Source organism: Desmodus rotundus, chromosome 1 (assembly GCF_022682495.2).
Source record: "Desmodus rotundus isolate HL8 chromosome 1, HLdesRot8A.1, whole genome shotgun sequence".
NCBI classification, from domain to species: Eukaryota; Metazoa; Chordata; class Mammalia; order Chiroptera; family Phyllostomidae; genus Desmodus; species Desmodus rotundus.
Window position 1 is genome coordinate 53,271,752 of NC_071387.1, and position 27,997 is coordinate 53,299,748.

The 27,997-nt window shown below is 40.9% G+C and overlaps 1 protein-coding gene across 2 annotated transcripts in view; it reads left to right on the top strand.

The window, feature by feature from the left end:
• The first annotated feature begins 599 nt into the window (after positions 1 to 599).
• RCL1 (RNA terminal phosphate cyclase like 1) overlaps positions 600 to 27,997 on the top strand; it is a 64,758-nt gene continuing 37,360 nt past the window's right edge. The window contains exons 1-3 of one of the 2 annotated variants that reach the window (XM_053924324.2): positions 600 to 922; positions 22,478 to 22,549; positions 24,973 to 25,148. In XM_053924324.2, coding sequence (XP_053780299.1) covers positions 787 to 922; positions 22,478 to 22,549; positions 24,973 to 25,148 — 384 coding nt within the window. In that variant the 5' untranslated portion in view covers positions 600 to 786. The remainder of the gene's footprint in view (positions 923 to 22,477; positions 22,550 to 24,972; positions 25,149 to 27,997) is intronic. The other variant, XM_024554969.4, reaches the window with a different exon arrangement.

The following is a 27,997-nucleotide window of genomic DNA, read 5'->3' on the forward strand; positions in this document are numbered from 1 at the left end:
GGAGTCCCGGTGAATGCTGGCACTGCCAGCTTTGCAGTGTTCTTCACGTCTTTCCCCAGGTGTAAGGTGGGAATGGCAGTGTGACGGGGGAACGAGGGGACAGTGCCAGCAATGTGCTCAGAACGGTGTCTGCAACAGGGTAAGCGCGCCAAACCCCTTTTCTCCTCTATTAAGAAAAAGGCGCGGGAGATAATACCATCCACATCACAGTGGTTGCCTTGAGTAGGGAGCCGAAGTAGCTGACACGCAGCAGGCAGTCAACCCCAGCCCTTGGCCTGCTTTCGCTCCTACTCTGGGAGAGACCTTGCGCAGACTGCGGGGTCCAGTGAGCTCCCACGCCTCCGCTCCCAGGTCACCCCCACCCCCGCACTCTTCTCGCCGCGCGCTGTTGCCGGGGCCCGGGCACCGCCCAACTGCAGCGCGGGCCAATGGCAACGCGGCCTGGGCTCCGCCCAGCTCCATCGGACCAATGGCGACACGATGCGGGGACCGCCCAGATCAAGCGAGGGCCAATAGCGGCGTGGCCCGGTACGGGCCGCCCTCACCCCGGCGGATAGGCGGGGAGGCGGTCACGGGCTCCGCCCTGCTCCCCTCTGACCCGGTGTCTCGTTTCTGCCTCTTCCTGTTCCAAACCACGTGGACGCGCGGGGGGCTGCGGGGCTGCCCGGCTGCGGGAGGGAACCCCAGTCGCCACCGGTTCTGTCGCCGCCGCCACCGAGGTTGTGACCCCGCGCCTGTCTGAAGTATCCGCCCCCAGCCTGCCCACGCCTTGCGCAAAGCGCGCACATGGCGACTCAGACGCACTCTCTGTGCTACGCGGGCTGCAACTTCTTACGCCAGCGTCTGGTTCTGTCTACTCTGAGCGGGCGCCCAGTCAAAATCCGAAAGATTCGGGCCAGAGACGACAACCCCGGCCTCCGAGGTAATGGCAGCGCAAGGGGTGGGCGCGGGGGCCACGGGGAGACCGCGTTGAGGTTATGGGTCCGGCGCGCCGAGTCTCGGGGTCCTTCGGCATTTTGGGGAGCACCGATGGCGCGTCGCTCCCTAACACGAATGCGCCCGAGGCGGTGGGGGAGGCGAGGTCGGGCCCGGAGCGTGAGCTCTGCTGCGTGCTGTGCTCGTCGTCTCTAGGGCGCCGGTAGTAAACAGCTACACGTTTTCCAGTATTACGTGTTGTCGTAAGCCCCAAGGTTCGCCCCCTCGCTTGTCTTCAGTCCCTCTTGCTCTCTCTGTAAACCTCTAAAAGGAGAAAAACAGTTTCTTGGACCGAAATGTGGTGAATGGGCAGATGAAAAGATGGAGGGAGATTTGGAGAGAAAAGTGCCACCGGTTGGTTCCGTGCCCTGTCCCAAAACAGGTCTCAGACGCAGCTGTCCCCTTGGATACTGCCTGTCCCTGTCGCCATGATTTCTCGGTTGTCCTCACACCTCCCCCTTGAGTGTGGATTAAAGAATCTTTAAAAATTCTGTTTGTTTTCATCCGTGACTGTGATTGATGTGCACAGGACCGGAGCTTTTAGATAAATTTTTAACAGTCATGGGCCTAATTGCCTTGACTTGAGTAAATGGTTGGTGACAAGCGCTAAAGTAGGCTTCCAAGCTCCCTTTTTGCCTTACAAAGGTAGCTGGATTAAAAGTAGGCCCCATTCGAACACACACAGATTAAATGGCTCCGATTTTCAGCTGGTCCCCTGGAATAAGACCCATGCATTTAAAAGCTTCAGTATGATTATCCTAAATTGGGAGGCTCAGTTACGAAAAAAACAAAAACAAAAACCTATCAGCACGTTGAAGGATACAGTTTGTGGTTGGTCCTGGAAGGTTTCTGGGTCGTGTTGTGTTTCATTTTGCCCTGGCTCCTGTACTAGGTGGCCAGCCCGTTTTATCATCTGTCTGCATTTTCTGGACAGTTACATTTCTGCCTCTCTTGAATGGTGATTGGTTACACATTAGGAGAAAATGCCATGTCATTGATGGAGGTACAAGGTTGGGAAAGAAAGAACCAAAGACCTCCATACCATGCAAAGGAACCTTGACAGTAGGAAAGTCTTGTGTTGGTACATGATTATCGCCCTTGTTGTAACTGAAGTTAAGGAGGGATTGCTAGCCTGGTTTATGTCAGGTGCTCTTCCCCCTGAACATCTCTTTCCCTTATTTTGAGACTGGCACTGGGGCAAAGCAATTGCTTGATTGGTCTACTCTGGTATTCTCAGCCAGTTCTTCCTTTCTAGTCCCCCAAGTTAGCCTAGAGAACTCACCACTAGCTGGATATGGTAAGAAGACAGGCTTCTATTTCTATGAATACTGGGCATAGCTTTTTTTCTTTTTTTAAATAGAAGTACTTTAACCTGGAGATTGGGATTTTTAAATGGAAATATAGTGCCCATAAACTATAATTTAGTGTTTGCCTCTTGGCAGGTGGCCTGCAAACTAATGCTTAATGTTTGAAAGGATGCTTTCCTGCCTGCCCCTTCCACCCTGTATGAGCATCTCCTTACTGCCACACACATGAACACGGCTTGGCTACTTGGCATTTTCCTGAGAGGGTATCTGGAGGAGGTAGAACTGGTTGGCAGATGTGCTGGTTATTTTTTGAGGAACAGTATAGCATTATTTGTCTTACTTTATTGATATAGTAGGGGAAGAAAGAGTCCTCTAATTTAGCTCTCTTTATGCTGGCTTCAAAGTCTCAAAAATCTTACAGACTTTCTTTAATTTCTTATGGAGGGAACTGAGGTTTAGGTAAACACAGTTGGCCTTCTATATCCATGGTTTTTGCATCTACAGATTCAACCAACTGTGGGTCGAAAATATTTGGGAACAAAAATTCCAAAAGTTTCAAAAAGCAAAACTTGAATTTGCTACTCACCAAGCATTATGCTGAATCTACACGAATGAAATGATGTGTGTAGGTCTACCCTGCTGTAGCCTACATGCCAGTACTGTACCATTTTATAAAAGGAACTTGAGCTTCCACAGAGCTTTGTATCCACAGGGTCCAGGAACCAATCTCTCATGATGCTAGGGATCACTGTACATGCATACGTAGATATACATGGATATTTATATATGTACATATACATACGTAAGTGTGTGTGCATATACGCATATACAAATACACGTAGCCCCTGACATGTTATCTGGACGTAGTCCAGCAAGTCCTTGTGAGCCTGATTGACGATACAGCCAACGGACTGTGTTACCTACCAGTCATCTTTTCCTTTCTGACTCCTCGTGTACTCAGACTGTGAGAATTGGGAACAACGCAGAGCATTTCCAATAGAATCTTCAGCTCACGTGCAAGTATTACTGTACATCTCTCAAAAATGCTTGCTTAACACATTCCTGCTGTGTGAGCTTTGGAGGGTGGGGGTGGTGCAGTCATTCAGAAAAGGTTTATTGAGCCCCGGTATGTGCAAGGCTTTGTGGGGGTGTAAATGTGAGAAGATGGTTGCCCCATTCTCAAGGAATCTTCTAAGGAAGAGTTTGACAGAGTAGCTTGAGTAACTTGAAGTTGGAAGGGCTGAATGTTGTAAAGGGGCTCAGCAGAGCTAGAGTGCGACTTCCCTGGAGGTTGTTAGGAAGGAAGGCTTTCTGGGTCTGCTTCTGGCCTGGACACAGGATTGAGGTGGTGGCTGCAAGAATCAAAGGGGTGAAAGAAACAGCTTTTAAGTCAAAAAGTTCTTTTTTTTTTTCTTTTTAAAAAAATTTCTATGTTGAAGAAAAATCCTTAATTTGTCATAGGGGTGTAGTAGCTTGGTGGTTAAGAGCTTGGGTTCAGAATTAGGCCTCAGTTTGAATCCTGGTTCTATTGCTATTAGCTCTTGGACCTTCAGCAAATTCTGTAACATTGTTGAGCCTCAGTTTTTTCATCTGCAAAGTAGGGCCAGTACTACCAGCTTCATAATAAGAATTACATGAAATAACACTTCAAAGTGCACTGAACAGTATCTGGCATATGGGAACTATAAATGTTAGCTGGTTTTGTTATGTATGCTTGTGCCCACTGGGAATGGTTCTGCTCTTTGGCATCCGAAATCTGTTCTCCAACCTATATGGAAACTTCAGATACTTAAAGAGAATTATGACTTCTTTTTGTTTTCTCTTTTTGGTCTAAAGGTTTACTCTTAGGTGATGGCTTCCACATATTTGAGTGTTATATGTGTAATGTAGTGGTTGTTTACGAGGGGCAATTTTGCTTGCCAGGAGACATTTGGCACTGTATGGAGACATTTTTTGTTGTCCCAGCTGGGAGGCTGCTGTTGGAATCTAGTGGGTAGAGCCCAGGGATGCTGCTAAAAATCCTAAAATGCACCGGACAGCTCCCCAGACAAAAAATTATTCTGTCCAAAGTATCCGTTGTGCTGATGTTGAAAAACCCTGACCTTCTGGACTTAATTATCAGCCTTTTCTTTTCTCTAGTCGTAAAAGTTGGGAATAACAGTATGTGGTACCAAGAAAACTGTACAAGGATTCAAAAGGGATGCGACACAGCTCAAACTCTGGCTTCAGGCAGATCGATTAATCTCTTAAATAAAACTGCCTCCTGCCAATGCAGAGGGATTATAAATAATGAGGAGAATTTTAACTGCAAAGAAGTATGATCCTGGAATGGTTTTTATTACATAGCTATGTGTAGTTTTTGCTTCTCTCTTAATTATGCTGTCTCTTTAGACTCTATTAGTGAGGAGGAACTAAATATTTTTTTGGTAATTGTCCTAAAGGTAAAAAAGCCAAGATAGTTAAGTAAGATAGCTAGTGAAGTTGAACATCCCCAGAGTCACAGAGCTGGAATGCCTGGAGGGCCTGTTCCCCCATCTAACTGGTGATGGACTTGTGTGCGAAGCAGCTGTCCAGAATACCTTTGTCTCCGGATTTCTCAAGGCTGGCTGTCTTGTAGGGTTCAGTTGAGTTAATGTTTTCTTGGTAAGGTGAGGCCTAGATGGAAAAAATTTCACCAGAATAATTGTTTAAAGTGAGAATACAGAAATGATGGATTTGGGCAAGAACACTGTTTTTAGTAGTTAGGACACAGGACTGCTACACCCAAGTTCCTGGGCAGGTCACATGACCAAGCCTCACTGTCTTCCCCTGGGAAATTAGAGGAGTTTTTTTTTTTAGTCCCTTTGGAGTGCTGCCCTTGGCTTAACCAGTTGAGATTCTGAAAAAGGAGGGATAAGTGGAGTTTTAAACCAAAGATCCTTTAAAATATGCTGAGGAAACATGCTACATAGCAGTTCTTTGAAAGGTAAAATTATCTTTTGGTGAAACTGATGTACTGTTTTATGGATCAATCTGGCTGTTCATAAATTGGGTCTTCTAAAAGGAGAGTTGTAAGGGAAAACTGTTTTTCTGCTCTGCTCTCAATACTTTTGACACCAGACATATGCTGCCCTCCTCCCTCCCCAAATCAGGCAATTCTCCAGTTCTCCAAAGACACCAACTGGACAGCCAGAAATTTAATTCAACTCTTACGCTCTCCACATAGTGATGGCATCAGATCCCTCAAAACTGCCCCCTACTTCAAATGCCAATCACGAGTCCTACTCGCAAATCTGAGCCACTCATACTTCTGACCAACCTGCCGTGAGTTGGAGGATTCTACAGCCCCCTCCCTGCTTCTGATAATTTGCTTGAATGGCTCACAAAGCTTAGGGAAACATGTACTTTCATTTGGCAGTTTATTATAAAGGATATTGAAAGGGATAGGGATAAACAGCCAGGTGAAGAGTTACATAGGACCAGGTCTGGAAGGGTCCTCAAGCAGGGTGTGCCACTTTCTCAGAACTTGGATTCCTTCCTCAACCTGCAAGTTCTGACCTTATTCAAAAGTTTTTGTAGGGCTTAATCTCCCTGGTGGATACTCCCCACCCAACCTACCAGGTCAGTAGGTGGGGCTGAAAGTTCCAAACCTCTAGACTTTTGGTCTTTCTAGTAACCAGCCCCCAGGCTCCATTCTGAGGCTTTTTAGGGGCCCCACGCTACCTCACTTCATCAGCATAAATGTAGGTGTGTTCGAAAGGGTCTCCTTATGAACAATGTTTAAAAGATACTCTATCACTCTGGACACTTCCAAGGATTTTAGGAGCTCTGTGCCAGGAAACCGGGACACAGACTGACTGTATTTCTTGCCATACCTCCAGAATGTGCCGTTGTGCGCCGGGAAGCGTAGTTATTGATAGATAAGCGGATTTGGGGGAGGTCAGTGACTTTACTAATGGTAAGTGTAGATTGAATGTTGTCTTGTCACTTACGAACCTGCCCTCTTGTGCCTCTGTTGACTGTTAAAGTTTGCTCCCACGTTTTGATTATTAGCTCATCTTTTAAAGGCAAATGCCAAGAATCCTAATGGTCTATTTTCAGATTTGCTATTGCTTGGAAGCTGTAAAATCCTATTCCAGATGAAACTGCACAATTTTTTAATCTAAACTTTTTATTTTCAAATAATTGTAGATTCATATGCAGTTATAATAAGTAACACAGAGATCTGCCTGCATTTTACCCTGTTTCCCCCAGTGGTAACATCTGGAAAAACTATAGTAACAGCAATATAACCAGGATATTGACATTGATAAGAGTGAAGAGACTTAGCATTTCCATTGCAAGGGTTCTTCAGGTTGCCCTTCTATAGCCAGTCACTTTCCTCCTTTCCCACCTGCTTCTTTTTGTTTGTTTGTTTTTTTAATATATTTATTGATTATGCTATTACAGTTGTCCCATTTCCCCCCCACTCCACTCCATCCTGCCCACCCCCTCCCTCCCACATTCCCCCCCTATAGTTCATGTCCATGGGTCATACATATAAATTCTTTGGCTTCTACATTTCCTATACTATTCTTAACCTCCCCTTGTCTATTTTTCTACCTACGATTTATGCTACTTATTCTCTGTACCTTTACCCCTCTCTCCCCCTCCCACTCCCCTTTTGATAACCCTCCATGTGAGCTCCATCTCTGTGGTTCTGTTCCTGTTCTAGTTGTTTGCTTAGTTTGCTTTTGTTCTTGTTTTAGGTGTGGTTGTTAATAACTGTGAGTTTGCTGTCATTTTACTGTTCCTATTTTTGATCATCTTTTTCTTAGATAAGTCCCTTTAACATTTCATATAGTAAGGGCTTGGTGATGATGAACTCCTTGAACTTGACCTTATCTGGGAAGCACTTTATCTGCCCTTCCATTCTAAATGAAAGCTTTGGTGGATACAGTAATCTTGGATGTAGGCCCTTGCCTTTCATGACCTCAAATACTTCCTTCCAGCCCCTTCTAGCCTTTAAGGTCTCTTTTGAGAAATCAGCTGACAGTCTTATGGGAACTCCTTTGTAGGTAACTGTGTCCCTTTCTCTTGCTGCTTCTAAGATTCTTTCCTTATTTTTAATCTTGGGTAATGTAATTATGATGTGCCTTGGTGTGTGCTTCCTTGGGTGCAACTTCTTTGGGACTCTGAGCTTCCTGGACTTCCTGGGAGTCTATTTCCTTTGCCAGACTGGGGAAGTCCTCCTTCATCATTTGTTCAAATAAGTTTTCAGTTTTTTGCTCTTCCTCTTCTCCTTCTGCCACCTCTATAATTCAGATGTTGGAATGTTTAAGGATGTCCTGGAGGTTCCTAAGCCTGTCCTCATTTTTTTGAATTCTTGTTTCTTCATTCTTTTCTGGCTGGATGTTTATATCTTCCTCATGGTCCACACCGTTGATTTGAGTCCCAGTTTCCTTCCCATCACTGTTGGTTCCCTTTATTTTCCTTTTCCTTTATTTCACTTGGCATAGCCTTCATTTTTTCATCTAATTTGCGACCAAATTCAACCAATTCTGTGAGCTTCCTGATTACCAGTGTTTTGAACTGTGGATCTGATAGGTTGGCTATCTCTTTGTTGCTTAGTTGTATTTTTTCTGGAGCTTTGATCTGTTGTTTCATTTGGGCCTTTTTTTGTCTTGGCACAGCTGTTACATGAAGGGGCGGAGCCTTAGGGGTTCCCCAGTGCAGGGTAACTCGCTGGTCGCTGCACTGTGACGCTGTACGTGTGGGAGGGGTCGAGAGGGAGCAACGCACCTGCTCCACTCTCTGCTGGATTTCAGTCACTCCCTCCCCTACCCACTAGCAAATTGGGCCCTTCTGGTGCTGATTCCTGAGTGGGTGGGTTTGTGCACGCTCTAGGCCCCTGTGGGTCTCTCCAACGACCTCTCCTGTGAGGCTGGGAGTTTCTCCTGCTGCCGCCTCAACCACCACAGGTGTTTTCAATCAGTGGTTTGAGGCTTTATTTCCCTGTGCTGGAACTCTGGGTTGCATGGCCTGTCACTTGGCCTGCCAGCTGCAGCTGTATCCACCCTGCTCCACAATCTGTCACCTCACTGGGTCCACCAGCCGCTGCCTTGCCGCAAGGCCTCTTCACCTGGCTGCCCGTCTCTGCCCCTCCTACTGGTCTGGATGAATGTTTCTTCTTTATCTCCTTGGTTGTGGGACTTCCACACAGTTCGATTTTCTGTCAGTTCTGGTTGTTTTTTGTTTTTAAATTGTTGTCATCCGTCTTTTGGTTGTGCGGGGACGCACAGTGTGCCTACCTACACCTCCATCTTGGCAGAAAGTCCTGTATTAAGCAATCTTTTGTGGTTGGCTTTTTTCTTTAAGCATAGTACTCTGGAGATTTATCTAAGTTGTTTTTACCAAGTTTGTTCCTTTTTATTGCTGAATAGCATTTCATTGTGTGAAAGTGTCTAGTTTTTTTTTTTTTAAACCTTTCACCTGTTGAAGGACATTTGGATTGTTTCTAGTTTTTTGGCTATTCTGAGTAAGGCTGCCATAAAAATGTGTATATAGGTTTTTATGTGGACATAAGTCTTTCTTTGGGATAAATGTGCAGGAGTCCAATTGCTGTTGTATGGTAGGTAGTTTGCATGTTTAGGAAGCTGCCAGACTTTTTCAGTGTTGCCTTACCATTTTATATTTCCATTAGCAATATATGAGTGATTCAGTTTCTCTACATGCTTGCCAACACTTAATGTTGCCACTATTTTTATTTTTTCGAATTTTTATGAGTTTATTTGAGATAGACTGATGATAATTGCTGGGAAGGAAAATCTCAATGGATTGAGAAAATGCTCCTGTGTTGTCACTATTGTTAATTTTAGTCATTCTGATAGTGTGTGGTACTATTTTGTAACTTAATTTGAATATTCCTAATGGCTAATGATGTTGAACATATTTCCATGAGCTTATTTGTCATTGACATAGTTTCTTTGGTGAAATGTTTTGTCTTTTGCCCATTTTTTAGTAGGATTGTATGTTTTTACTGTTAAGTTTTGAAATTTCTTTACATCCTCTAGTCCTTTGTCAGATACATGGTTTGCTAATATTGTATCCAACTCCATAGCTTGTCCTTTCATTCTCTTAACATGGTCTTTTGCAGAGGAAAATATTTTATTTTTTTTTTAATTTTTATTGTTATGATCTCACCTTTAACTGGAACATAATCAACAAAAGAAAAAAGAATATATTTTAATTTTAATGAAATAGAATTTATCGAAATACTTTTATTGCTTGCGCTTTTGGAGTCAAGTCTAAGAATTCTTTGCCTTTTCCTAGATCCTGAAAATTTTCTGTTTCCCCCCCCAAAATGTATTATAGTTTTATGTTTTATGCATAAGTAAGCTTTTGTATACATTTTAAAACTTAGGTCATGGTTCATTTTTTTGGTGTGTATATCCAACTTGCTCTAGAACTATTTGTTGACGGCTGTCTTTTTCATTTAATCACTTTTGTACTTTAAAAAAACCTGTGGGGCATATTTGTGTGGGTTCTCTATTCTGTCCTAGTATCTCTGTGTGTATCCTTTGCCAGCGCCACACAGTCTCGATTACTGTACCTGTGTAGGAAGTATTGAAATTGGGCAGGCTGATCCCTCCAACTTTCTTCTTTTCTGTGCGTGTGATTGTTTTAGTTATTCTAGTTTCTTTGCTTTTCTATATAAATTTTAGAATAATCTTGTGTATATGTAAAAAATCTTGCTAGGATTTCGATAGTAATTGTGTTAAACCTATATGTCAGGTTGGGAAGAATTGTTATCTTGGCTGTATTCAGTCTTCTCATCGTAATGTAGTATATCTGTCCATTTATTTAGATTTTTGATTTCTTGCATCAACATTGGTAGTTTTCAGCATATGAGTCCTATTCATATTTTGTGAGATTTGAACATAAATATTTCACTTTTTTGAGCAATTATATATGGCATAGTATTTTTTATTTTTATTTTTTAAGATTTTATTTATTTTTTTTTAGAGAGGGGAAAGGGAGGGAAAAAGAGAGGAAGAGAAACATCAGTGTGTGGTTGCCTCTCACATGATCCCTCCTGGGGACCTGGTCTGCAACTGAGGCATGTGCCCTGAATGGGAATCGAACTGGTGATCCTTTGATTTGCAGGCTGGCACTCAACCACTGAACCATACCAGCGAGGTGATTCTGTTCTCCATGTGTTCATTGCTAGTATATAGAAATGTAATTCAATTTTTTGGATGTTTTTCTTGTAACCTGCAATTTTGCTGAATTTACTTATTCTGTTTTTTTGTAGACTCGGGATTTCTACGTAGGCAATCATGTCATCTGCAAATAAGAACAGTGTTATTTATTTTTTCTTTTCTGAACTTTATTCCTTTTATTTCCTTCTTGCTGCACTCGCTAGAACTTGTAGAAGTTAAATAAGAGTGATGAAAGCAAACCTCATGTCTTGTTCCCTATCTTAGAGGGAAAGTGTCCAGTATTTGCCTCTAAGTATAATGTTAACAATATATATTTTTTAAGATGCTTTATTATCAAGTTGAAGAAGTGTTCTTACATTTTTTTGAAGAGATTTATTTTAAATTGCGATTGAGTATTTTGTCAAGTGCTTCTTCTGCATTAATTGATGTGATCATGTAATTTTTCTTCTTTAGCCTGTTAATATTGGTGATATCCCCTTTTCCTTCCTGATATTGATGATTTATATTTTCTGTTTTTAAAATTTGCTAGTCTTTATAGAAGTTTAAGTTAAAAGAGTCACCTCTTTGTTTCATTGACCAACCTTCCTTCTTTCCTTCCTTCCTTTTCTTCCTCCCTCCCTCCTTCTCCCTCTCTCTTTTCTCCTCATCCAAGGATATATTTATTGGTTTTAGAGAGAAAGAGAAACATCTATCAGTTGGATTGAACCCACAACCTAGATGTGCCCAGCCAGACCAGTGTACAAGGTGATGCTCCAACCAACTAAACTACTGGCCAGGGCCTCTGTTTTTTTTTTTTTTTTTTTTTTCAATCGCATTTATTTCTGCTCTTCTATTATTTATTTCTTTTTAAAGATTTTATTTATTTATTTTCACAGAGAGGGGAAGAGAGTGGAAGAGAGGGAGAGAAACCTTAATGTGTGGTTGCCTCTCACATGCCTCCAACTGGGGACCTGGCCCACAACCCAGGCATGTGCCCTGATGGGAATTGAACCAGCAACCCTTTGGTTCGCAGCCTGCGCTCAATCCGCAGAGCTACACCAGGCGGGGCTTATTATTGATTTTTATAGATAGAGGAGGAGGGAAGTGGGGAGAGAGAGACAGACATTGATTTATTTTTCCACTTATTTATTCATTCACTGGTTGATTCTTGTGTGTGCCTGACTGGGGGATCAAACTTGCTTGCTACCTTGGCACTTTGGCTGAATGCTCTAACCAACTGAGCTACCTGGCCAGGACACTGTGTCATATTTTAATATTTATTAAGTTCAATGTGTTTTCGTTCTTTTTTTTGTGATTTCCTCTTTGAACCAGGAATTATTTATAAGTGTGTTTAGTTTCCAGGTGTGGGTATATTTTTCTGTTATCTTTCCGTTACTGATTTTAATTTGATTCCAGTATGGTTGAAGAACATGCTGTGTATGATTTCAATTATTTTAGATTTGTTGAGGTGTTTTTTTTCCTTTCTTTTTTGTCCAAGATACGATTTATCTGGGTATATGAGGTCTGTCCAGAAGGTATCCAGCCATGTAATATGAAAAATATACATTTATTGGAGAAGATATAAGATATAAGAAACACTGTACATAGGACAATGACACCTCAGTCCCCTTCAAAGTAGGCACCTTGGGACCTCACAGAGTCCTCCCAGATCTCTTCTACTGTTCAAAACACTCAGCAAAATCCTTTGTTGGAATTACTATCAGCTGCCCCATCATATTTTCCTGAATCTCATTGACCACCTGAAAGCTCTTCCCTTTCAAAGGTGATTTTAATTTTGGGAAAAGTCAGAAGTCACAGGGTGCCAAATCTGGGCTGTAGGAGGGCTGAGTCACCAGGGTGATTTGATGTTTTGCCAAAAAACTCTGCATGAGACATGATGCATGAATGGGTACGTTGTCACGATGAAGCTGCCAGTCACCAGTTGCCCATAGGTGCGGCCTTCTGAATCATCCAAATAGTTTCCATGGAGGAACGTTCAAGCTTAACCCAAAATTGGATGCAGATTCATTGCTGTACTTGCTCATTTTGAATGCGGTGGCCACACAGAACACTTGCTCACTCCAGCAGTGTCTACAGCCACCACTGACTAGTACAGGAAGTCATCATTGTTCACACATGCACACTCTAGTCCACTCTCCTTGGTTGCTAGGTTAATCTGTGTTGTGCAAACTGTTCTCATGTTAACAGTGGCTGGACTTTTTCTAGACAGACCTCATATGTTCCATGTACACTTGGGAAGAATGTGTATTCTCCTGTTATGGGTGGAGTGTTTTACAAGTATTGATTAGGTCCTATTGGTTTGTGGTGTTGTTGAGCCCTTCTTTGCCCTTCCTGATTTTCTGTCTGTTCAGGGATTTTCATCTGCTGTTCTGCAAGAGGCGCTCTGGGCTGCCCTGAGATTTTTTAAAACATGCAATACCTGACTCAAATAAAAAAGTGACAACAGCCAACATGATAATAGCTGTCTAGTGTAAATGAATCAAAATCATCTCTATTTTTTTGTCAGATTTGCAAAAAATATATTTTTTTGATGTGAATTAATTTATGCGTGCCATGAAATGAAAAAGGTTGAAATCACTGGTCTAGTTATTCTATTGATTATTGAGAAGAGTATTGAAGTCTCCAACTATAATTGTAGATTTGTCTTTCTCTTTTCAGTTTGAATAGCTTTAGCTTCATATATCTTGTAGCTTTGTTGTTTGGTGCATCTATGATTGATGGATTGGCTCTTCTATTATTATATAATGTTGTCTTTCTCTGTCTCTAATAGTTTTCTGAGGTGGAGGAACTGCTTTAGTGCAGGGGTCCCCAACCCTCAGGCCACAGAAGATACTGGTCTGTGGCCTGTTAGGAACAGGGCTGCACAGCAGGAGGTAAGTGGCAGGCGAGGGAGCTAAGCTTCATCTGTATTTACAGCCACACCTCATTGCTTGCATTACTTCCACCTCCCATCAGATCAGCTGCAACATTAGATTCTCACAGGAGTGTGAACCCTACTGTGAACTGCATGTGCGAGGGATCTAGCGTGCCAGGGATCTAGGCTGTGTGCTCCTTACAAGAATCTAATGCCTGATGCTCTGAGGTGGAGCTGAGGCAGTGATGCTAGTGCTAGGGAGTGGCTGCAAATACAGGTTATCATTAGCAGAGAGGTTTGACTGCACAGAGACCATTATAAATCAATTGCTTGCAGGCTCATATCAAAACCCTATCAGTGAATGGCAAGTGACAATTAAGCTGCATCTATAAATCCTGCCCCCCCCCCCCCCCCCCCCCCCCCGCCCAAAGTCTGTGGAAAAATTGTCTTCCATGAAACTGGTCCCTGGTGCCAAAAAGGCTGGGCATTGGTGCTCTAGGGAATTCCAGCTACAGAAAGCTTACCTCCTCCCACTGTGTTTGTAAAGAAAAGGAGTAGAACTGAAGAATTTGGATATAAATAGAAAACTTTGAAAGGTGGTAAAAACGGCATAAATCAGAGAGTTAAGTTGACCTTTGTTGAGTTTATTTCTTTTACAGGTTTTTACATAAGCAAAACAATATATAGGAAAATTTGAAGGTGTGGGACAATAAGAGTGATCTTCAGTGTTTGTTATTATAAATAAAGCAGCAGTAAAGTTTTTGTACATAGAGCCTAGGATACCTCTTATTTCTGCAAGGTGAAGTTCTAGATGTAGAATTGCTGGATCAAAGACTATGCTTTTGGAAGAACACTGGGAGTGTGGGGTCAAATCAAAGTGTGTGAAAGTCTTGTGCTTAATTGGTAAGATGACTTTTCCCTTAATTAATTTCTTGTATTGACACCTTCTGTCATTTAAAAAAATATATATTTAATGACATTTCTGTTATGGTAAATTGGAGAGATGATTGGGTTTCTTTGCTTTTTTTGTATTTTAAAGGTATTACTTCTTTGAACTTGATTTTTCATTTTTTCTAATAATCTTTTATTAAAGTATACTACACATTAAGTACACGAATTATAAATGTGTAGTTTGATGAATTATTACTGCATGGATATACCCATGTCAAGAAATAAAACATGACCAGTGCACCCCAAAACCCCGCTCATGCTTGCTCCCACTCAGCCTGTTTCTTCCTGTTGCTAACATAAACAGTAAGTTGACTTTTTACATGGTAGACTAGGTTTTCAAAAGTATTAACCATAACTTGAGTGTGTATTTTGTGTGTGTGTCTGGCTTCCTTATTTCTGTATTGTGTTTGTGAGATTCTTCTGTTGTAGTAGAGTAGTTCGTTGACTTTGCTTGCTATATTGTGATACTACGTTTTTAATATGCCACAATGCATGTATTCTGTGTTAAAGTATTGCAAGTCGCACTATGAAGAGTGTGACTTTTCTTTTCACACTCTTAATGGTGTCTTTTGATGAATAGTAGTTACTACTTTTAATGTAGTCCTGTTTATAAATCTTTGTGTCCTTTTAAAGAAACCTTTGCCACAAAGACATTCTCCTTGAACTTTTTAAGGCTTCTGTTTTTATATGTAAACAGTTACATTAAATAAGTTTATTCTTTATACTTTTCAAACAGAATTTTACTGAAGAATTTATGTTGAATTTTAACAGATGTCCTTTCGGTAGCAACTGAGCAAGTTACTTGATTTTTTCCCCCTGTTTATATATTTAACTTTGTATTTAATTATGTTGTAGTTTTTGTTGTGCTTTATCTGCAGTCCATTTTGGGGATGCACCCCTCTTAACCATAGTGGGTAGTCAAAAAATGAGTTACGGTGTTTTCCTAAGACTTTATTTAGGAGTTTTTATTCTCATTAAATGTGGTTAGCTTGTACTTTAATTTTTTGTGTGTGGTGCTTTTAACTGTTTTTCAGTTGAAATCATCTCTGCACATTCTTCCTTGTTCTTTGGAATGTGTAACAAGAATTTTTTTAATGTTAGAAAAAAATTTCCAATAATTTCACTAGTGCTCTTTTCTGTTTACTTGATAAATTTTCTCATTCCCTTTGTGTTGGGCTATCTTGTTGTGACTTTTTTGTTTATCTGTTTTGATTTGTCATTGCTTTACATAGCTATCTTAATTCCAAATGTATTTGTAAATAATAGAGAATAATTTACCACAAAATCTTGTAATCTTTTTTGTTGATTATATTATTTTTATTTCTGATTTTATTCACATTTTTCCTGTTAAAAATGAATGAGGCTGTTGAATTGTGTTGTATTTTCTCAGTGAATTAGCTTAATTTTTCTACTGTATTTTCCATTTTGTTTATTCCTCCTTTTGAGATTATTATTTTTACTTTTGTCTTATAATTTTGTTACATTTCTTAAATCTCAGTTTACTTTGCTCTTGCCTTTCTTTTCATTACTAAGTTAGAGTGATACCTTTTTAAAAAATCTGTATACTTTTTGATTTGGAAGGATTTCAACTTTTTCCTAGTTATTTATCATAGAGTGGTAAATTTTTCTTTAGTGGATTTCCATATAGTTTGATAAAATTGATACTTTTGATTAATATCAATCACTTTTTCTTGATCTGGTCATAATCTAAGAAAGATGTTATTTCTTTAAGTGAAAATATATTACAGTATTCATATTAACATACATAATATGTAACTATATGTATAATTATATCTCATAGTATAATATGAACATATTTTATACACACATATTTCCAAGTGGGTGGACATCTTTTAATTTATTGTATTGGGTATGTGTTTGTAATTTCCATCTTTTTGAATTCAGTGAGGAGAATAATGACTCCTAATTTTGCATGTTAATACATAGTTTGCTGTCTCATCTTTTAGTTCTCTAAAGAAATTTAAATCACATTTTATATGTTTTTAGTTTTTTCTTTAGTATATTATAAGCATTTCCTCATGTAATTAAATAATTACTTAAAAATATTTTAATGCCTGCAATAGTATTATAAACATCTTTTATAGACTATTTAATGAGAACAATTTTGTTGGCTATTTAAATAGTGTTCCAGTAACTTTATTTGTATCTTTAATTTAAATTTTATGTATTTTTAAAAACATACACATGGCATGAAATTCGAAGGGAACAAAAGGATTTACATAGTCTGTTTCTGTCTGTCTCCCAATCTTTCTTCCCTGTGAGCTAACTAGTGTTACCAGTTGTGTTTCTTTTCAGGGCTGCTGCTGCTGCTGCTTTTTTTAATTAGTAAATAAATACATAGGAATTTTTTTTTCACAGAGGTGACTGTTTGTTCCCACTCAGTGTACTATACCATTGAGAGGACTCACATCAGTGTGTAAAAGCACCACATTATTTTTCAGGCTGCAGAGTGTTCTGATATATACGCGTGCCATAATTTATTTAAGCAGACTAGTATTTCGAGATATTAAGGTTAAATACTTCTAAATTATAGCTGTACTTATTGAGATTTCCTCCTTGTTTTTTAAATATATTTTATTGATTATACTATTACAGTTGTCCCATTTTTTCCCCCTTCACTCCCCTCTGCCCTGCACACCTCCTCCCACCCACATTCCCCCCCTTTAGTTCATATCTGTGGGTTGTACATATAAGTTCTTGGGCTTCTACATTTCCTGTTACTATTCTTAACCTCCCCCTGTCTGTTTTCTACCTACTGTTTATGCTACTTATTCTCTGTACCTTTTCCCCCCTCTCTCCCCTTCCCACTCCCCTGTTGATAACCCTCCGTGTGATCTCCATTTCTGTGGTTCTGTACCTGTTCTAGTTGTTTGCTTATAGTTTGCTTTTGTTCTTGTTTTAGGTGTGGTTGTTAATAACTGTGAGTTTGCTGTCATTTTTACTGTTCATATTTTTTATCTTCTTTTTCTTAGATAAGTCCCTTTAACATTTCATATAGTAAGGGCTTGGTGATGATGAACTCCTTGAACTTGACCTTATCTGGGAAGCACTTTATCTGCCCTTCCATTCTAAATGAAAGCTTTGGTGGATACAGTAATCTTGGATGTAGGCCCTTGCCTTTCATGACCTCAAATACTTCCTTCCAGCCCCTTCTAGCCTTTAAGGTCTCTTTTGAGAAATCAGCTGACAGTCTTATGGGAACTCCTTTGTAGGTAACTGTGTCCCTTTCTCTTGCTGCTTCTAAGATTCTTTCCTTATTTTTAATCTTGGGTAATGTAATTATGATGTGCCTTGGTGTGTGCTTCCTTGGGTGCAACTTCTTTGGGACTCTGAGCTTCCTGGACTTCCTGGGAGTCTATTTCCTTTGCCAGACTGGGGAAGTCCTCCTTCATCATTTGTTCAAATAAGTTTTCAGTTTTTTGCTCTTCCTCTTCTCCTTCTGCCACCTCTATAATTCAGATGTTGGAATGTTTAAGGATGTCCTGGAGGTTCCTAAGCCTGTCCTCATTTTTTTGAATTCTTGTTTCTTCATTCTTTTCTGGCTGGATGTTTATATCTTCCTCATGGTCCACACCGTTGATTTGAGTCCCAGTTTCCTTCCCATCACTGTTGGTTCCCTTTATTTTCCTTTTCCTTTATTTCACTTGGCATAGCCTTCATTTTTTCATCTAATTTGCGACCAAATTCAACCAATTCTGTGAGCTTCCTGATTACCAGTGTTTTGAACTGTGGATCTGATAGGTTGGCTATCTCTTTGTTGCTTAGTTGTATTTTTTCTGGAGCTTTGATCTGTTGTTTCATTTGGGCCTTTTTTTGTCTTGGCACAGCTGTTACATGAAGGGGCGGAGCCTTAGGGGTTCCCCAGTGCAGGGTAACTCGCTGGTCGCTGCACTGTGACGCTGTACGTGTGGGAGGGGTCGAGAGGGAGCAACGCACCTGCTCCACTCTCTGCTGGATTTCAGTCACTCCCTCCCCTACCCACTAGCAAATTGGGCCCTTCTGGTGCTGATTCCTGAGTGGGTGGGTTTGTGCACGCTCTAGGCCCCTGTGGGTCTCTCCAACGACCTCTCCTGTGAGGCTGGGAGTTTCTCCTGCTGCCGCCTCAACCACCACAGGTGTTTTCAATCAGTGGTTTGAGGCTTTATTTCCCCATGCTTGAACCCTGGGTTTCGAGGTCTGTTTTGCTCCCCAGTTGTTCTTCCCAGTTTACCCACACACAAATGTGGGACCGCCTGCTCCACCATCCTCTACCTTTCTGGGAGTCTTTTCTGCCCGGCTGCCTGTCTCCACCCCTCCTACAGGTCTGGATGAATGTGTTGTCTTTAACTCCTTGGTTGTCGGACTTCCATACAGTTTGATTTTTTGTCAGTTCTGGTTGTTTTTTTGTTTTTAAATTATTGTTGTCCTTTTTTTGGTTGTGCGAGGAGGCACAGTGAGTCTACCTACGCCTCCATCTTGGCTGGAAGTCCCCTCCTTGTTTTTAAAGTGTAGATCTTTAGAGTGTATTCTTCCCTCATTCCCCTTTGACACGTGGTTTTGCTAATGAAGAATGGGTCAGGCTGATGACTGCCACCCTCTTACAGGAGTTATTGTCGCCCATGAAGAAATGCTGAGCTTACTTCCTTGGGAGGTTAGGGAAACAAGGGCATTAGGCATTGGAGTTGGTATTTAAGGAATCGGAATCCTGAGATTGAAAACCCCAACAGTACAAATATTTCACATTTGTTCAAAATGTGAAATATAATAACATGCATAAGACAGGAAAGTAGTACTTAAAGTGTTATGAAATGAACACCTGTATGATTCCAGTCAGATCAACAAACAGAACATTGCCTACGCCTTTGGGGCCTTTTCATGTACATCTCCTTGCGCACCCCCCAGTGGTGGCCACTTTCTTGACCATTATTGCATTCATGTTAATTGTCTCATAACTTTATAACCTCATTATGCATTCTTAAGCAATGTAGTAAAATTGTACTTATTTTTGGAACTCTTCCCTAATGTTTTTAGATATCAGAAAATTTGTACCCCCCAAAATAGTCTTGAAGAGTCACAGAGGGTGTGTGGGAAGTGAAGGGGCAAGGAATTCTACATATGTTGTCTTAGTGAAGCGTGGGCGACTCAGTCTTAGTATTATTAGGTGAACTTGAGATCTTTTTTGTACCAGGTGATGGAGCTATATCTTCACTGTTGCTAGGATTCTGGAACTGGCTTTGTGTTTGGTTCTTTGAAGCATTGCTTCCTAAGCACTTATTTGCCGTGACCAGGGCATAGTTCTGCCTGGAGCTCTCTTTATATGCCCATTCCCTGTGGATTGCAAAAAAAAAGAAAAGAAAAGAAAAAATTTTTTCTAAAGCCATGCTTTTTTCTTTCCTAATCTGTAAAAGCTTTGGAGTTTAATTTAGGGCTTTATTCATAAATCCTGTTGTCTCATTTAGGGACCTTGGAACTTGAGCAAATCAAAGGTTTTTCTATGTATATAGATCATGTGTGATTTTTTAAAAAAAGATAGAATTATTCTATATACAAAGATCATAGAAGTAATTTCTAGTTAAGTTTTCTAATTAAGTTTTGTAGTTGAGTCACGTACAAAATTTGTGATGCTACTTACACCACAACCTAATACACATACAAATATATTGTGTGTGCTAAAGTTTCACAAACAGTACCTTTATATATACAATTAATTACTCTGATATCGTTTATTCTGTTCTAATTTCATTAAAAATAAATGGTTATTGGGGATCCGCTAAATTGTCTGCAGGATCCTTTAATAGGTCACTGCTTGCAGTTGAAAAGGTTCTGTGATTTTCTAGAGGAAACGGTTGGCTTCGAGGAATGAAATGGAGTTAGGCAAACTAGAGTCATGGTGTATGTGCTTAAGAGTGTGAACTTTGGAGAAGGACGGGTTCGGGCTCAGGTCCTGGCCCTGCCACTTGCCAGTCACAAGCAAGTAGGTATTCTTAAGCCTTTTATAAAATGGGAAGGGCACTTCCAACTTGGATTTTTGAGGGTTAAATGAGAGAATGTGTGGCTCTAAGGTAAGCATTAATAAACACCCATTGTTATTAGCCATTATTACTTGTTTCAGGACAAACTGGAGTTTCTCTGACTTTTTAGCTCAGTGGTTTTTGTACAGATACAGAATATACTATGACAGGAGTTACGGGACAGTGTTAAGTAACAGAACAGGTGGATGGGAATTGCTTAGTTAATCTGCTGACCATTGGAATCAGTTCAGGTGGCTGCTGGAGTCTGTGCTTGCAAATCTGCTTGTTTATTATGGGAATGGGAACTGCAGAAGATGCTAACCAGTCACAATGCCTTCAGTGCAGAAGAGTTGGACTTCCGTTCTTGTTCATGGGCAGGAAGTTGAAACTAAAGTATGTGTGTGTGTAAGACCAACTCAGAAAGGCCAGAGGACATATTTGAGGTCTGTCAGGAAAAAGTCCATGCATTGTTAATATAATGAGAACGGTTTGTGCGACGTGGATGTAACCTGGCAGCCAAGGAGAGTGGACTAGAATGAGCATGGGTGAACAGTGATGACTCCACTATACTCGTCAGTGGGGGGTGGTAGACACCATTCAGTGAGCATGCGTATTGTGTGGCTGTCACATTCACAGTGACTGAGCAAGTAGGACAACGAGTCTGCATCGCATTTTGCATGAAGCTTGAACATTCTTCCATGGAAACTATTGGGATGATGCAGAAGGCTTTTGGGGACAATGCAATGAGTGCAGTGCAAATAAAATTGGCACACATGCTTCAAAGGTGATCGAGAATCTGTTCAAAGTGGTCCACATTCTGGAAGGCCTGCAACAAGCAGAATACCTGAGAATGTTGAATGTGTACGGGCTGTGATCAATGAAGACTTGTGGCTTTTCCCAAAACTAAAATCACCTTTGAAAGAGAAGAGCTTTCAGACCTTTGGTGAGATTCAGGAAGATACGACAGGGTAACTGATGGTGATTGGGAGAACTGTGTGAGGTCCCAAGGTGCCTACTTTGAAGGGGACTGAGGTGCCATTGTTTATGTACAATGTTTCTTGTATCTTGTATCTTCTTCAGTAAATGTATCTATTTACCATATTACATGCCTGGATACCTTCTGGATGGACCTTGTATTCTTTTGAGTCTTCACTCTGCCTCCTCTCATTTTTCGCTTTGAAAATCAGTTCCTGCTCTTCTACCACCCTTTTTAAAAGAATGACCAGCTTTTATATTTTAAAGATTTTAAAAATTTTATTTATTTTTAGAGAGGGGGAGGGAGGGAAAAAAGGAGAGAAGAAACATCAATCAGTTGCCCCTTGCAAGGCCAGCATGGAGGCATGTGCCCTGACTGAGAATTGACCAGTGAGTGACCTTTTGGTTCTCAGGACTATGCCCAACCAACTGAGCCACACTGGTCAGCATGACCAGCTTTTCTATTTTAGATAACAGTCTGTTCTTAAAATGAGTTGAAGCAAATTTGAATGTTAAAATTTAAACAAGAAAATTAAATTTGTTTAAAGTCCTGTCGTGAGGAGAAACCCACTTATTAACATTTGATGTTTTTCCTTCCAGTTTTTTCTCATGCATTAAAAAAAAATAGTTCTTGAATTTAAAAAAGGTTGGCAGTAATACTGTATATCAGGCACTTTTATAATGAAATTAAAAACTGAACTGGTTAGATAGCTCTCGATCAATCAATAAGATGGTAGAGGAAGGGAGAAGGGACACTGTTGAACAGGAGAGACAGTGACCTCATACTGTCTCAGACTGAAGGGTAGCCCTCAAATTAACCTGCCCTCTCGGGTATTCTGTAACAAGTAAGAATTTGACTTTAAAACTCTTCCCGGCTGTTTACTCTTTCTCCCTTATTTGGCATGTGCTCCCTGAGGTCGGAAGAACAGGTCTTATGGTTGATAATGTTGCTAAAATTAATATTCCATTAGATTGCTGGTAGAGTTTCTATTTTTTGTGGAATACGAAAGCTGAACTGTTTATAATAGTTCTAGTAAACATATATGCTAGTCAGTGTTTTTCAACTGCTTCAGGTTCCTCAACCAGTGAACCCACCCAAATCCTGAGAAAAACCCAGCTGTGATACAGGAAGTTACCTACCCTCCATGGCAGTACCTGAATGGGCCATGCTGTGTGGCCATGGTGACCTAAAATGAAGCCATCTATTTTCTCTTGCTCTCACAGATTTTGAAGCCAGCTTCATAAGGCTGTTGGACAAAATAACAAATGGTTCTCGAATTGAAATAAACCAAACAGGTAAGCTCCTTTCCTTCCCATTGCAGAAAGCATCTGCACATGCACTACTTAAACATTCTTGTGCGTCTCGCTCCTTTTGATAGTATGAATATTGTATTCAGGTGGAAAAAGTCCAGTTTCCTGTTTGTGATACAGTTGTTTGGAGATACCCACGAACTCTGCCATTTTAAGGGGCACACACTTGATTTAAGGAATTAAGAAGAATGGAAATTTCAGATCAACAAACAAGCATGCCCTCTTTTTTTAACAGTAAAGATATTTTATATCTAACATTTATGTACAGCTTTTCAGAGTACATTTACTTATATTGTCACAACAAGCTGTGAGTTAGTTGTATGTGCTGAATTTTATTTTGTCTTTAAAAATAAGGCTCAATAAGTGTATGCAAAATTACGAAAGTCCCTTCACCTGTTTCCTGTTGCATTCCCTCCCCGGGTGCAGCCGTGGTCACATTTGCCTGCATGGGTGAAGCAAATGTGACCACTTCTTAGACCATCGGCAGGTCTGTGCTCACTGTATGCTCTGCAGCCAGCTGTTGTTTTTTCACTAGCACAAGTGTCGCAGGTTAATCTCAATTATTTCCATATGCCTAATAAAGTGTTCTATTGTATGGGGGCATAGTAATTTATTTAATTGCTCCCTACTGATAAACATTCAGGTTGTTTCTAGTTTTTTGTTTGTTTGCTATTAGAAACACTTTTATCTACATTGTAGAGGAAGGAGACCACACAAACATCTTTTGACAAGCTCCATGAACTGTGTACTTATTTGCATATGTGCAACAAAAGACACTCTGAACTTTCCCACGTGTTGACTTTTTAGAAAGAAGACAAGCTTGGCTTCATAAGTGGTCTGACACCACACTGAAGTTTTCATCTATAGCTGCATTCAGCCATACCTTACAGAGAGCAGGTTTTAGGTATGAGGCTTCAGATGCCCTTTGCAAGCTGATTCCATTAGACTTCCTTGGCTTATTTACTTTGAAATTGCTGGAGATGTTCTTTAGCACGTTATATTGGTGATTCAGAGGGGAGGTAATTCTGTTCTTGTCTAGTCACATCTGCAGCTTAGGTTGGGAAGTAGACATTTACACGATCCTGCTGTACCTCCAATCTCCCCTGTCCCAACACCACCCCAGAGTAGAGTACTTCGTTCTGATGATGGTCAATTTTTCATTTGGTTGATTTGCAGGCATAAACATATTTGTGGTGCTTAGTGGTTATATAGCTTTTTTTTTTCCTTTTTGACTTTTGACCTAAAAGATTGATTTTGTGACTCATTCATAGTGTTTAGAATAACTGATGTAGAATCTATAAAATCTTTCCCTTTGAGAAGTGTAGGAGGGATATGATCCTGATTTTGATTGATTCTGATTGTGCTTGTTGGGATTTTGGTTTTTAATATAGTATAATAAAACCAAAATTTATTCTGTGAAACTCCCAAGAGCTGCTTTCCTTTTGAGTGACTGAACATATTTTACTCGTCTCTTGCTAAATTTGTCTATTGATAAATTGTGCCAGAAGACATTGTAAAACATTTGAGCAGCAAAAAGAGCTTGTTCACCCTTCACCTAAGATACTCTTAGAGTGTTTTACTTTGGTTTTTCTCTAATATCATAATCTAGTAAGAAACTTTTTGGACGATAGGAATATTTGGAGAAGTGAATTAAGATAATAAAGAGTTTCTAATAAAACTATTAAGTAAATTTAGATATTTTCATTTGTTACTATTAACATAGCTACTATTAATGGAATTGCCATAAAGTTCCTGCTTTCTCCATGCATCTTGTTTGGTGAGTGTGGTATGTGGGAAATCTTACATCAGGGGCCTAGAAGAAGCTGATTACTGGTGTGATGACTGCAGAGCATCGTTGTGAACGTCCTTCTCCAGCGCAGTCCAGGCGTGTGCTGTTGGAAGGCTAAGATGCATGTTAGGGCTTTTTCTCTGTGCCCTACCATGACTTTGGCAGTTCATATGGTTTAGGGAAGGGCTTAGTTTATTACTGTTTATTAACTTAAACTCAGTTTATTGTTATTACAGGGGCTTGACAGTAATGAGTCAGCTTTTGGATTAAAGTGTGGGCTTGTAGGAATGGCATTTTGAAGTCTTCCTGGATACCCGTGTCATACTTGCCCCTTGGGACTCACTGCCTTTGTTGCTTTTTGTTTTAATTTTTTTATTTATTGATTTTTAGAGAAAGAGAGGAATGTGTGTGGGGGAGAGATCATCAGTTTGTTGTCCCACTCATTTATGCGCTCATTGGCTGACTCCTGAATGGGCCCTGACAGGATTGAGCCCGAAGCCTTGGTGCCCTGGGGCAATGCTCCAGCCAACTCAGCTGAGCTGCCCGGTGAGGACCTCTTTGTTTCTTTCATGAAACTGACTTTTTTTGTGCTGAATGTAGCTCTCTCCTCTTGTGTAAGGAACAACCTTATATTATCAGCCTGGCCTCCTGTATGGTGGATCCGTGGAACATGACTGTAGCATCCTTCGCAGCATTGGCTATTACCTGGAGAGTCTTCTTTGCCTGGCTCCATTTATGAAGAACCCGTTAAGAATAGTTCTGCGAGGAGTGACCAATGACCAGGTTGACCCTTCGGTGAGTAGAGAGGCCAAACCATGGTATGACTTTTGTTTTGTCTCTTGATACAACCCAACTTTAGAGAAACAAGTTCCTGATAAAGCACAGGTTTATTGTTGAGTCTGTTTTTTTTGTTTACTTACCTTGAGATTTAGAGATTAATCACTTCAGGATGCAGATGGACCAAGATTCATAATCAGTCAAATTCAGTGACGATTGTTACCCTTCATCAAGGTGCCTTTCATTGTCGTGCCTAAGAACCTTCCGAACAGATGCTTGCAGACTCATCGTGGTTGACAAGACACATGGCTCTGCTGGCTGAAGTGTGTGAGAGTGAAACTTTTGCAAGGTCATGTGATAGCAGAGGCTGGAAAGCAGACCAAAGTTTTAGACAGAAAATAGTATCTTCTTGGTATTGCTGCAGCATAATCTTGACTTACTTGGGTGTCAGTCATAAACTTCAGGGTGTTCTTCGTCTGAGAAGAACTTGCAGATTTAGAATAAAGGCATAGGGACAGGGACAGTGTACGTGAACTTTGATAGTTTGTGGGCACCAGCAGTCTTCTTATTAAGCAGGATAATTTTCCTGCATGAATGGGGAGGATAGTGTAATATTCAGATGGAATTTTCATTGTGGCCACCACAACTGTCTTAGTGCCAGTGTAGGATGGTGTGTGTGTGTGTGTGTGTGTGTGTGTGTGTGTGTGTGTGAGAGAGAGAGAGAGAGAGAGAGAGAGAGAGAGAGTGTGTGAGTGAGAGAGAGAGAGAGAGAGATTGATTGATGAGAATAGTCCTGTCCAGACCTGCCTTAGACCTCTTGTGGAACAAAGGATCCTCACCTTTGGATGCTCTGCTGCCCGGAGAAGGGATCTTAATGCCTAGGACCATGATGTGAAGTCCTGACCGAGAACACTTAACTTCACCTCTACCGACAGGGAACTGAGACTGATGAAGGGTCAGTAATATCATAGTAACTTGTGTGATGTCAGGTGGGTACTGGAAATATCAGGGGGGACACTTTGTAAGGTATGTAATTGTCTAACCACTATGCTGTACACCTGAAACTAATATAAAATACTGGTGAATATAAAGTATAATTGAAACATTTTCTTAAATTTACAAAAAAATATCTGAAAACAGACAAACAAACAATGCAGGTGTGGCTTCTAAAGCAGAATGGGAAGTGTGTAACTTTTCTAACCAGGGAGGACCAGTTAGGTGGTTCAGTGAGCAGCGACGTGGAGAGTGCTGGTATTCACCAATGCACTTATTATAGTATAAACCTAGTTAATATGTTATTAGGCAGTAAAAGACTTATTTCCTAATTCTTGGGAATTCAGGTACATAAACTCTTTCCTAGAATCTGAGTACAGTGTATGATCTGAAATTCTTAACTGTAAAGAAACGTTGAATAAACTTTAGAATTTTAAACTAATTTCAAAGGATTGCTTTTTTCCTGCATTTTTCTGGGAGACTCTAGGAAATGGGCCCTTGAGTTAAAAGTGTACTTGGAAGGAGGCCTTTGCACGTGTAGAAGGAGGGCAGGCGCCTGAGCAGTGGGAGAGGCCTGAAGCGCACGGCAGACTTTGGCACTGTGTGTCCCAGTTTTGTGCTCTTTCTGTAACTGCTGATGGTCTTAAAGGCTGTTAACACGGCAATATTAAAAAAAGGTTTATATGTTAACAAAGATTAGTTGATGAATTCCCCAGAAACAGTATCAGTACTTAACTCTTTTATGCAGAGTATTATAAAAGAAATCTGTTTTCACATGTTACAGGGCTATCTGCCTAAGTTAGCTGCAAGACTAAAATGACCTTGGGTAGTACTTGGCTCCAACCCACAGTAAAATACATATACCTAATCTTGGATAAAGGGTGATTTCTTCAGCCTGTGGTTCCTTCATTTTGAGCTTTCTTTTCAATATGTGGTTTCCCCATCAGTTACTGTCCACATTTACTCTCTGCACCAGGATTAATACGATGAGTTCCTCCTTAGGGAACTCGGTCTCATGGGGTGGGCAGTGTGAACACATCCGGGGAGATTACAAGGCTGAGTACCTCTGGGCTCTAACAGAGGTACCAGCAGAGGGCTGAGGTGGGTTTTCTAGAGGAAGGGACACCACAAAATCTGTCTGGGTTTGCGGGGAAGAGAACTCTGGAGGCTGAGAGAAGGATGAATTAAAGGGGGCTGCCAGTTAGTTTGAACATAATGGAGATGGAAGTAGAAAGGAAGGGACAGATATGAAGGACAGTGTGGAGGGGAAACTTCGTAATTTGGCAGCTAATTGGAGATGGACTAGGAGGGACTGTCCTGGTTCACTTGAAGCTAGCTAGAGATCAGAAAGTTTGACCCAGGGAAGAGGAAAACTGTGGTTGGATGATGGGTGATGTGTTTGATTTTGGTCCCGTTCCTAGTAGATTGGGAGGATATCCGCAGGCGGTTGTGCAGTTGGCAGCTGGAACTTATAGTCTAGAGCCTCAGATGTAGGTCGTCAGCATCTTACCCAGGAAGTAAAATCCTAAGGAGAATGAGATTGACTGAGGTTGAACACTGATGGCTTTTTGGCTGAGTTAAACCTGCCGGTGTTTTTCCTCTGGCCTGCACAGTGTGGTGGTGTGGGTATCTGAATTGAATGCTCATGTTTGCAACCCAGATTTTACATTACAGTGGGTTGATGGGGCAGCACTGGACGGCAGTTCTTCCCCCAACAGACACCAGCTGGAGCTGGGTAGCAGTGCCCTCTTTGGAAGAGGCATGAACTCCAGTTAGCTGGAGGTTTTGGCCGATCTCATCATTCATTTCAAATCTCTTTCTGGCCCGTGTTGAGCAGTACAGTTTTTGCCCCATGACGATCCCAGGGACTGAGA